Source organism: Cajanus cajan, chromosome 7, assembly GCF_000230855.2.
Source record: "Cajanus cajan strain Asha chromosome 7, NIPB_CcT2T_4, whole genome shotgun sequence".
Classification (NCBI taxonomy): Eukaryota; Viridiplantae; Streptophyta; class Magnoliopsida; order Fabales; family Fabaceae; genus Cajanus; species Cajanus cajan.
The window spans coordinates 7947275-7960079 of NC_138523.1; the positions used below are offsets into that span (position 1 = coordinate 7947275).

At 29.0% G+C, this 12805-nt stretch overlaps 1 protein-coding gene across 2 annotated transcripts; it reads right to left on the reverse strand.

The window, feature by feature from the left end:
* Positions 1-2075: 2075 nt before the first annotated feature.
* On the reverse strand, positions 2076-12140 carry PIP5K4 (phosphatidyl inositol monophosphate 5 kinase 4). Of its 2 annotated transcripts, none has more exons than XM_029272881.2 (8): positions 10470-12140; positions 9389-9556; positions 6440-6605; positions 6243-6359; positions 4855-5048; positions 4589-4719; positions 3899-3971; positions 2076-2600 (listed from the first exon to the last, which is right to left on the reverse strand). In XM_029272881.2, the coding sequence occupies exons 1-8, from the start codon at positions 11672-11674 to the stop codon at positions 2309-2311; spliced, it is 2346 nt and encodes a 781-aa protein (XP_029128714.1). In that variant the 5' UTR covers positions 11675-12140; the 3' UTR covers positions 2076-2308. The 2 variants fall into 2 exon arrangements, with proteins under 2 accessions (XP_029128714.1, XP_020223164.1); XM_020367575.3 differs by having other exon boundaries at positions 2076-2597; positions 10470-12138.
* Between the last annotated feature and the right edge of the window lie 665 nt (positions 12141-12805).

The following is a 12805-nucleotide window of genomic DNA, read 5'->3' on the forward strand; positions in this document are numbered from 1 at the left end:
GGTTATGGATTATTTTATTATCATAAAATATGTATACATTGGCATGGACGTGTATACATTATATTTTGGGTTGGTCTATATTTAGCTTGAAAATGACTTGTTGGTCTGGATAAATACTGTGGATAAATATCTGTTTAATGATATTTTATTATGATGTACTATGATTGGTTTTATATGTGCTAACCCTTATATTTCCATGATGTGGACTGTGATGATCTCACTATGTGGGGGAGCAGATCAGGTATGAGGCTTTGGGATAGCAAGGAGTCTTTTGGATAGCTGCTTTGAGAAGTGGCTAGGTTTAGAGCTTGACCAGCACCTAGGGTGTCTTATTTTGATGTTTTCATGACGTTGTAATTACATTATCTTTTTGGATTACTGTATAACTTTACTGAGGATGATGACTCTGTTATAAAAGATTATGTTATATATTTTGGAAACAATTTATATGTTATTGTATATTTACACTCTAGCGTAGCTGACTTTTGCTCTATTTTCTTTATTTTATATTATTTTATTTTGGTTGGTTATTGATGTGACGACCTAGGGTGGGTCGTTACATACAGCACCACTACCTTTTACTCCAAGCTCTTCATCATCACCTAACTTTACACTATCATTCCATTCTTTAAATGAATTGAACAGCTTCTTGTTAAAAGTCATGTGATAAGAAGCTCCGGTATCCATGACCCATGTATCAGCAAAACCAGTAGTACTAATAGTCAAAACATCTTCGCCATCTCCTTCATCTGAACTCTCACCAGAGACAGTTGCACTAGAACGAACAACAGCTGCACTGGCGTTACTATTTCTATCTTTCTTCAGTTGTGGACAATTCTTCCTTATGTGCCCCACCTCTTTGCATTTGTAACATCTCACTTTCTTTGACTTTGAAAGTGAATTACTGCGTGTATGACCCTTGCTACTATTTCCTCTCTCCATGCTTCTGCCTCTGCTAACTGTCAGACCTACATCATCCACATTAGAACTAGAGACTACTATTCTCTTCAATTCTTTAGATTGTAAGCTGTCCTTCACATTGTTGAGAGTAATACTATCCCTGCCATACAACATAGTATCAATAAAATTCTTATATGATTTTGGCAGAGAGCATAACAAAATAATAGCTAGATCCTCATCATCAACTTTAACTCCAATACTCTGTAGGTCCAAGATAATTCGGTTAAAATTATCAAGATGATCTCTCACAGACATATTCTCAGACATCTGCAAGGTATAGAGACGTTGCTTCTGATACAACCGATTGGTTAGGGATTTCTGCTGGAATTTATCTTCCAACATCTTCCACATCCCTGCAGCCGTTGTCTCTTCACCTACCTCTCGCAGAACCTCATCAGTCAAACTCAAGAGAATCAAACTGTGCGCCTTTTCCAACATCAATTTCTTTTCATCATCAGTCATAGATATGGCTAATTTATCCGCACCCTCCAGTGCTGCAGCGCAACCCTGATGCACAAGAACCACTTTCATCTTCAATTTCCATAAAGTGAAATCATTCGATCCATTGAATTTATCAATATTAAATTTGTACGAAGACATTGCGTTTCTTCAGATCAGGCCCTAGCGTAACCTAGAGCTCTGATACCAATTGTTATGACAATATGTAAAAGAAAGAGAAGAGAAAGAAGACGACACACAAATTACGTGGTTCAGTCAGTGTGACCTACGTCCACGGGAAGTTCAAAAGTTTCTTATTTCTGAATGAATAGAGATATCTGATACAGATGCCTTTTAGCCTTATAACAAGGATAAAATATAACAGTCTCATTACAACCCAAATAATAGTGGAAATAGTAACGGACAAAATTATAAATTCAAGGCATCTCAACAATTATTAACTTGTGTAGTTTATTTTAAAATGATCTTTTATATTTTAAGAAATAAACGTGTATACCATCAATTTTGTCAAAGAAGAACTTTAGATTTCACTTATTATTCAAATTAAAGAAGTAAAAAGATTGAACATGTACACAAATTATCTTTCATTTTCCTATATAATAATATACATCTCGATCAAGCCACTAGGTCAACCTAGTAGTAAAGTTGAAATAACATGAATGAAATCCTAAATTCTAACTGCATTGAGGCCAATGTACACACAAAAAAATAATATACATCTCCATCTAATACAACATGTGTAAGTCCTTGTCATCTCTTGCCACCTTAGGGAGAAAAGGAATACATCCTAGGAAGTGCATGCGTACAAGCACATAACATGTTATCAACATATTCCGCATGTATTATCATGTATACTATATAATTTTCATGTACATAATTGTTCATGGCTTCAAGAGTCCTCAGAAAATATTTTGAAAATAAAGTCACGAAAACGCCTTGAATATTGTCTAGGATCAACTGCTGAAATTAAAGTTGGGTCATATTGAATAGACTTGTAAGCATGCTCAAGCTTCTTGCTAATGTCATAGTCTTGAAGTATGTCTATGATACCAAAAAATAAAACCACCTCATAGAACTCTCCAATTGGTTCTCCCACAAGTTGTAATTCACAATCACTTCTTCTTACCGTCCTTTCAACCCTGGCTGGCATATTTTGACCTAATTTGATACTCGCCCACCTACTAACTCAAAATACATATATGTATTATTCAACATGGTACGATTATAGTAATATATAAATATAAGTTTAAATATAAGTTTGTTCTTTGTAATTTACTATTTTTTCTTTAATTAACTGTAAAATTATTTTAACTTTCAAAATAGTTTTTTTTAATTAATTTATTATTTTATTTTAGCCTTTATATTATATATTTTTAATTTGTGAATAATCTTATAAATTTTTTTTGTAAAAGGAGTAACTCAAAATGAACAAAATATCATAATAACTAATATGAAAAATAGATATATTACTGTGACTAAAACAAAAAAGTAAAGATAAAAAAATTACAATAATCATTTAAAAAAAATTACCAAAATTAAAAGAACAAAATTTAAATAAAAGAGATAAAAGGTACAAATTATGCAACTTTGTGTCTTGTTGGAACACTAATTTTTCTAATTTCAATGGATCTACTTACAACATCTAAAATACAAGTTATTTAATTATATTTTTTATTTTATTTTATTAAGTTAGATATTGACACATCATTTTTAAATAATTTATAAGAAATTCACTACATTTTTTCTCTAAAGATAAAATTTTAAACAATTATGACTAAACATTTTTTTGGGTTTTTTCCCTCTCTTTTTCTCTGTTTGATGGTGAAAATAAATAATATTTAATTTATAAGCTTTCTTATATTATACAAGATACAAAACTTAAATTTAATAAGATACAATTTGTTTTACGTAAGTTGACTCCAAGAGTAAAAATAAATAAAACCCAATTGCTTAAATATGAGATAATCGTAAGATACTTGAGATACTAACGTTGTTCATACTCTTATGCCAAAATGTCAAAATTAAAATATATCCAAATGCAATTTATTGATAACCAGATCAATAGAAAGTAAGCATTTCTTTGGAAAACAAAAATTACCTTTATTAATTGAAGTAGTTGCATTATCATTGAATGACGTTATAATATAGAGACTATTGGGACTTTAACGAGCACCAGAAGATGCAACCTAATTGGATTTCTTTGAAAATTTTATAGAACCTTAGGATGAGTAGTTTTTATATCTGTTAATGGTGAGCTTAAGATGCAATTTTTAGGACATAACTCGTTTTGACTTCAACCATTATTTCAACGAAAAATTAAGTTATGAGCTTGTCGCATTACGAAAAGTGGTTCTCAATACACCAAGGTCGGTCCAAGTTGATTTGTAGAACACTGTGTCAAATAGACTCTCTAAATGACAAAACAACCTATTACAGTTGTTTTAAAACTTTGCATTAAAATTTCGGAGAGACATCTGACCTGGTTGGATCTAGAAGAAGTTGATCCATGTCTGCTCTTGAAATACAAGGAGTTCCTTCACTCTCTGAATCACCTATTGACAAATCAAAACATTTTTCTTAGTTTTCATTTCCAATTACGAATGTATGTATGGCATTGAGGTTGTAAACTATAATATAACATTGCCTCTGGCCTGCCTCATGTCAAAAATATAGGATAAGAAAAACACAGCATATATACATACACAAAATATTTAGATTGATGGTATATTCGTCATTCTAAATAATTTTCTTTGTTTTATATACAATAACAAATCTAAAAATCTCCAGGGATATTATTTCTTAATATTTTATATATTTTAAGGTGACTTAAAGTTAAAAAATAATATTAGTATCTGCCCATTTATATGAAAGTGTTATTAAGCGTCTAAAAGTCAAAACTAACACTTTTTCAAAAACAAAAAACAAAAGTCAAAACCAACAGAAAATTACTTTTTAATTAGATTATGTATATATGTTGGACAAGTGTTGATATTAAAAACACTTACAGTGTGTTTGGTTATTGTTAAAACCTTTCTTACTTCCGTTCAACCAAAAATTAAAAAAAAAAAAAATGTTACTTTATATTTTTAAATATTAGAAAGAGGGAATGTCTCGTATTAATCATATTTTACAAATTGTAGAGTGCTTCATATAAGGATAAGAAAAGTACCAGCAGGAGTATGAGACCCAGAAGAAATAAGATCCCCATTTTCTGATATATCTTTGAAATGAATACCAACGAGTAGACTATAGTCCATAATTCCCTCCTGTTCCAGAAGCTCACAGTCCCTGTCAATTTGCCTGAGATTACAAACAAACACAATTGGGGTGCTTATTTTTTTTGTACATGTAATAAAAGAATTAAACTAATAAAAGGGTATATATGGAGCAACTTAGATACATTATTATGTACAAAGTGTGGAAAATTTTTATCACCTGCAAAATTCTTGAAACCTAGATTTTTGTAGCCGAAATATGAAATTTAGGTCGAGATCTTTAAGGATAGTAGTTTCACTAATCTCAGATTCAGGTTTAGTGGTTATTCGGCCAAGTGAAGAACCCTTCAAATCGAAGCGCCTGTGGATGGTATACTCAGAACAAAAGAGGTTGCCCATTATGATAAACCGAACCTGCAAATCAAAATATATTATAAAGATTAAAGTTTAATAATCTTGATAAACTGTTAGAAATCACCTATGTCTTACATTGTGGAAAGAAGATAAGGGAGATAAGGGAGTAGAAAATTGTTTCAAATTTAAATACAAGAAAAAGTGCAAAAAAAAAAAAAAAGCAAAAGTGTTTTTTAAAATTTTTTTAAAGTTAATTTCTTCTCTAAAAAAATCATAATTATCTATGATTTTCTCTCTTTATTTTTATTTTCTCCTAATCAAATATATAATTAAAATAATTACTACAAAAGTGAACATGGCGGAAATCCATGATTAGATGAGAATACAAAAACCTCCCTTACTAGATTCTTAATATTACAATCTTAACCCGTTTTTATTTCATATTTCATGAAGCTACCAAACTACAACCATTTTTATAGTGCTATATCCTATATGAAAAAACAGTAATTGCAATGCAAGGATATGTTTGGTTAATTTTTTTTTTCCACTTTTACAAAGTAAAAATAGAAAATAAAAATAATATAAATTTGTCTATAAGCTAAAACTAATATATGCATAAGTTAATATTTAGAAGTTTTCTCTTGTAATTTGTCTAAAAAAGATTATAAATTAACTTGTGAGGAAATTTTTTCATTTTTTTTAAACAGGAGTGATAAATGAATGAATCGAATATTTTTTTAGACGAATTATAATAGATTGATTAAAAAAAATTCATTAAAAATTCAATCCACCCATTCCATTTAAAACAAAAAATCTATTCAATTCATCCATTAATATTTTTTTTTATGATTAAATATCCAATCCATCCATAAAAATAATGTTCTAAAAATTAAATAACTTTTATTTTTAGAATATTTTATTTCTCTCTCTTTTCTTTATAGATCATTACATTTTTATATAATCTTTTAAATTTCATAAGACTTTTTTTTAATGTCAAAATAACATTTTAAAATCTCAATCCAATAAATATTTCATGTAATTTAATGAATTTTGGAAAAGTAATATATGGATCACTATTCATCTATAAAATTAATTGGATGGATTAAATTTAATCTATTATTTATTTTCATTGCGATGGATGAATTTGATGAATTTATTTTTAGATGTATCGAATGAATGATAGATAAATAGATTAATTAAATTGTCACCCAAACGGACCCTTAATTATAATTCGAAAAGCATGTGTATATATACCTTCTTCTGTGCTGTTCCAGTTAACTTTACACAGTGCAAGCCATAAAACTTTGTGACTAGAGCATTGTCAAATACTCGAAAATGATTGTAATAAGCTGGAAGCATTCTCAAGAGAGCCTGCATGTATAGGGAAATTAATTAGTAAGAAAGTGGGTTGATTAATTTGGAAGAAATTTGAAAATATAGACAAGGCTCACTTTTGCCTCAGCTTTCTTCATAGTCTTGATCATGTAGCGATCATCATTGGTGAGGTAAAAGAAGCTCCCACTTTTTCCAGGAGAGGAAAGTTCTCGAAGTGCATCATTTCCACATATAGATATCATGTAATCTGCTGGATCCACCTTGAATAACTTCCTAAGAGTTCTGAAACCAGAGTTTCATACACAACATCATTAATAACTACGTCAAATTTTAAACATAGGGTTCTTTTTTCTGTTCAGTATCAAATAAATTAAGTGTTTTTCATTTTATTTCCTATGAAACTTTTTCAACACTTCTAATTCCTACATATTCTCAACATTACCAATACAGTCCTCGCTGATCGATTGTTTTTTTTAGTAACCTAATCTGTAACTTTATTTAATCTGGTGTAGCATTTGATCACATCAGGCTACTGATAAAAGGTATATCATCAAATAATATTTATAACTATTAAAAAAATATAATTAACTATTATAAAGTTAAAAAGAAAACTAATAATGTTTATATAATCAACACTAATAAAATATAAAAATAATAGTGAAATAAAATTATAATTATAAAAAATAATGAAATAATATTAATAAATATAAATAGTAAACAATTATAATAAGGTTAAAGTAATAACAAAGATAATATAAATAATACTAATAAAACATAAAATTATAATTATAATAAAACCCTATAAAATTATTATCATTATAAGCATGGACGGAGCCAAACTTAAATAATTGGACAGTTAATTATGAAAATTAAAGTTCATTCAATAAACATATATTCTTCAAAATTCATATAAAATACTCGTATATAATTATATAATTTCAAAATAATTTAAGAACATATGATAAAAATATATTTTTAACATTGAAAAAATCTAAACAATTTTTTAAAGATGCAATATTATAAAAATAATAAATTAAAAATCAATCATTAATTTCATCACCGTGAATTTTCACGAATTTATAATCAAAACTAGTGTTAATATTAACCATATTTTTTTACGAGAAAGTTCTATTAATTATATTTAATAATCTACTATATTAATATTATTTCTTATATCTAAAAAGTTTCATATCACTTAAAAATTAAAGTCAATGATAACTTATAAATATTTTTCTCCTTAAACTATTTGAAATGTCTTTCCAAGGATTAAAACATAACGGATCAAAAGTACCAAAACGAACAATAATTTAAATGTGTTCACCTTATAATGATATTGACCAATTTATGACTGAAATATTTGTGTACTAGAAAAAGGTTTGGGGCAAGAGGTAATATATAAACACTTTCTTCGCTTAATCCATCAAAGACACTTGAACTACTTAACCAATTTAGAGGTTGATCAATGAAAAGGTGCTATACCTCTTTATTATTGATTAAAAATAATTATTTCACTAAAAATATAATTATTGGCAGCTTTAAATAATAATAACATCTTATAAAAAGAAAAAAAAGGAAAATATAAATAATACTCAAATATCTTGTTTATAAATAAAAAAATACTTTGATATTTTCAATAAATATTACAAAAATAATTGAATATTTTATTAAAATACCTTAATATTATTATTTAAATAGTTTTATAACATAAATAAAAATAATTATCTATATATATATATATATATATATATATCCAAAAATTTAAACTAAGTCCTTCTTTGATTACATGTATTAAAAATTCCAATAAGATTAAAATATTAAAAAACATAATATGAAAATGCTAAAAATAAATATATGAAAGAGTAAAATAAAACAGTAAAATTATAACTAATGAGACTAATAATTATTATAAATAATAAAAATTAGTACATGGTTATAATAATAATAATATTATTATTATTAATAATAATCGTAAAAATTATCAATATGTTCTAGCACAATTTACAAATAGTTGGATTCTTTAAATATGTGGGCAGAGTTTTTTTTTTGGACATCTGGACAAAGATTTTATTATTTGATCGTAAGCATATATATATATATATAATATTTTGTTAGATGACACATAATTCACTAGACTAATTTATACATTTTTGTAAGGAATTAGACTCAGTTACAAGATATCCTTGATAATAATGTAATAGTCTAAAATATAAAATAGAAGAAAATACTTTAAACAGGATAATAGGATTAAAAATCACACAGAATAGCAGATAAGTTTTATTTAAATATTTGAAAATAATAAATAATATTATAGAATAAAAACAAAAGTATTACTTAAAAATATAATTATTTTTCTCAATTAAGAATAAACACGTATAAAAATAAAATCAAAACACATCAACTTTAATTATTTTGTGATGTGTGAAAATTAAAAGTAAAGAAATTAAATATAAAATTATGTGTATGTATATATTATTATTATCTTTTAAAAATTAATATAAATAAAATAAGGCTAATAATAAATATAAAAAATACTGATAAAATAGAAAATAAAAATAAAATAATCTAATATTACAATCTCCAGAAAAAAAATCTACGTATGAAAAAATTCTCATAATACAAAATCTAAAATAGTAAAATAAAATATATAAAAAATAAAACAATAAATTTACACTGTGTTATTATTATAATTATAAAAAGTAGTAAAAAATATATCATAAAAATAAAGATTTTTCAAGTATTATAAAAATTGCGCTGGTACCAAGACTAGTTTGTTGCAAAATCATATTTTTTTTTAGTTTTAATCCTTGACAACACAAGGACTAAAAAAATTCAAGAGACTAATGAAAATTATGATTTTATAGGAAGAAAAAGTATTTCTAACGGAGAAAAATATAGAATTAAAAGCACTCGTAAACTTTTACCATGGGAATGCTAACACTAACAGCAAACTAAAAACACTAGATTAAGTAGGTGTTTGGTTTGACTTATGGTGAAATAATTTGTTTGATTTAGCAGCTTTGGTAGTATCAGAAGGCACATATTCTGTAAGCATGAGTAGGGCTTACCTAAACACTACTGGGCAATAGTCCTTCCATTTGAACTCACATGATGGGTGTGGTGGAGTGTATTTGGATCCTTCTGGGGGAAATCTTGTCCACACTTTTTCCTTGGAATCGAAAGCTGAAGGCTTAAGATCAAGTGATGCTGAGGGGGCTGGTCTTCCAACAGAATGCCTATATGCAGCAAATCAAAGAAATTATAACCATTAATTAACCACTGACAATTGCTACAGGGAAGACACACTGAGAAACCAAAGTACCACATGAACTTAAACATTAAAGAAAAAGCATGTAAATGGGGTGCATGTTGTCATTGTTTTGTAGAAATGAAATGTCATGTTTGTAAGTTTAATTATACAAAATCATAATTAAGTACTCCACTTTTCATGAGATTAAATATAAAGAACCATTGCTGGAATTCTGCATACTTGTGAATGATCAGTTAGATAATGTAGAATAATTACATAATAATTATTATGCATAATTGATGTGATATTCACTTTAAACTTAAGTTCTCATCGATAAATTTAGTTTTGATTATTGTCTAAAATGCTTTATATAAATGAAGATGTTTGTGTGTTTTTAAATTCATATATATATATATATATATATAATATATATATATATATATATATTATATATTATATTTATTATAATATATTACCTTTATTCTTATATATAAGATTTTCTTTTTACTTTTTTACATGCTTTTTAAATTTTATAAGATTATTTTCTAATTGTCAATTGTATTATTAACTATTAAAAATAAGGGCCATAAACAAATAAAAAAATAAAAAAATGAAATAAAAAAATGTATAGTTAACTTTAGAATAGTATTAAGATAAGTAAAAAAATATAGACACCAAAAAAGAATATGCTTTTACTAATGTTATATATATCTTCTCTAAAATATTATTGTTTAATTAATAATTATTTTAGACAAAACATAATAAATACTTAAAATTGATTAGATAAAAAATTTTGGTGTTAAAATTGAAGAAGATAAATAAAAATAGAGATATATTTTTTTCAAATATTAATTAATTAAGTAAAAAAGTGAGGGGGTAGTATATATAATGGTAGGAACCTGATTCCGAGTTGCAAATTGAGCATGAGTTCATAATTTTTGTGTCCTTTGCATATGGTCTCTCCTTGCCTCCTTGATTTCCTGGGTGCTTTAAGTGTTTGGAGATGATGAGTCCCTTTAGCAATAGAACCATCAAGGCTCAAAGCCAACAACTCTTGATCCAAAACACCCTCTTGTACTGTTGGAGTCTTGGAGCCACTGAAGTCACCCTCAACACCACCCCACATCTGCATCCTGTCGTTCGGCCTCTCAAGCCCCACGCTCACCCTCCCATCCACCGACTTTCTCCTCGGCTTCGCACCATCCCCTCCCTTCGTGGACCTCCACACCGCAAGCCTCTTCTGCGACGGCAAGATCGAAACCTTCTCCCCCACACAAACCTCGTACCCACCCAATAACTCGTCGAACACATGCTGAGGATCCCACTCGAGGTGGCCCTCATGCGACGATGGGTAGAATGTCCCACTTTGGTCCCTCGGATCCTTGCTCCAGTTCCCCACGTAGAAACTCCCATCACTACCCCACTTGAAAGTCCCATTCCCCTTTGGCAACCCATCTTCCCAATACCCATCGTAGCTATTCCCATTGCCCCAAACGAAACACCCTTTGCCCCAAATGCTCCCATTCTTCCACTCCCCAACGTAGTAGCTCCCATCCTCCCACTCGTACCTCCCTTGCCCCTCTTGCATTCCCCTCCTCCATTCCCCATCGTACTCGTCCCCATTCGCGAACCTCTTCACCCCATGCCCATGTTTCAGGTTCATCACCCATTGCCCCTTGTATGTTTCCCCGTTCGAGGCTGTGTATGAGCCTGTCCCATCCATGTAACCACTCTTGAATTCCCCCTCATAAGAGGGCCCATTGGGCCAGGTGAACCTCCCCTTTCCCATGGTTTTCCCCTTGAACCATTCTCCCACGTACATGCACCCATCCGTCCACAAATATTTTCCCTTCCCATGGGGAAAATTATCTGCCCATTCTCCCTTGTAGTAATCACCATTCGGAAGAACCCTCTCTGCTTGGTATAGATCTGACCCATCGCTTCCATTTGCCTCGTCATTAGTATTATTATGATGATCATCTTCATCTGCATGGGCCACGTACGTTGACCCAAATATGCTGTTCGCACGCTTCTTCGCCACTGCTTGTGTCTTCCTCACCGTTGCTTCCCATGCCTTCATCACACTGCTATCTCTACCCATCATCGTGCTTTGATTTTCCTTCTTCTTAGACAAAAACTCTCTCAATTGTTACATCAGCAGCCAATGCGAAATTTCAAAGATGCATGCATGGCTTTCTGGGTGAGAGACCCTTCTTTCTGCTGAACCCGATCGACCATGCATTTTGGCGTTTAAAATTTTGGTGTCTCGTGCTTCCAAAATATCTGGGGTCGTTCTGATATCCCATTCCTTAATTGGTCAATTTTGTTACCCAAATTAATTTTTTTTTCTCTTAAGGCATTGTTGTGATATTCTTCAACCGAAACCGTGAAAAATTCATCAGAGGTGCAGCTTTAATTTTTCTCCCATGTTTGAATTGTTTTCCGTGAGAGAGAATCGTTCATCCCCTACAACCTCTGGGAACCGCGACAAGGGACATGTTCTAAATCAGGGGTGTCTGATCACTATTCTTAGGTTATAAAAAAAATTCCGTGAGTGTTAATTTACTATGCGCGCAGTCATTGGCAAATCCTGAATAGTTGACACCTAGGTCTCATAATGAACTAATTTTAGTACAAGGAAATAGAAAGAGTTTATATTAAAGTAATTATAACAAAAATAACAAGTTCTTTTTAGAACAATAATTAAAATTTTAAAATAATAATAGAGAATATTTTTTTTAAATAATTTATTTTCTAAGTATCCTCCCCGTTAATGAAACAATGTTTTAAAAATTGGATCGGTCATTAAATTGATTAAGACACTGAATTAGTGTGTTAGAAGTTGAATTGGTGGCCATGGATCACTAATTAAATCACATGACCTAATCTCTATTATTATTTTTTTAAAAAATTTCATGTCATAAATATTTCATACTTATAAATTTCAATAATATATTCATACAGTATTTTAGAAAAGCCTAAAAATAATACATAACACATTTTATATATAATATAATTAAATATATAATTTTAACTAAAAAAAGTATACTATAAACATTATTTATGCCATATACATATAAAGTAAGTATAAGTTGCATGAATTAATTTTTAATTTTGAATTAGATATATTATATATTAATATATTAATTGTTGTTTGATAGTTACTATTTAAGTTTCATTAAGTCACTTTGGTTTAGTGGTGAAATGAAAATCCAATTTCATGTAATTATGTGGG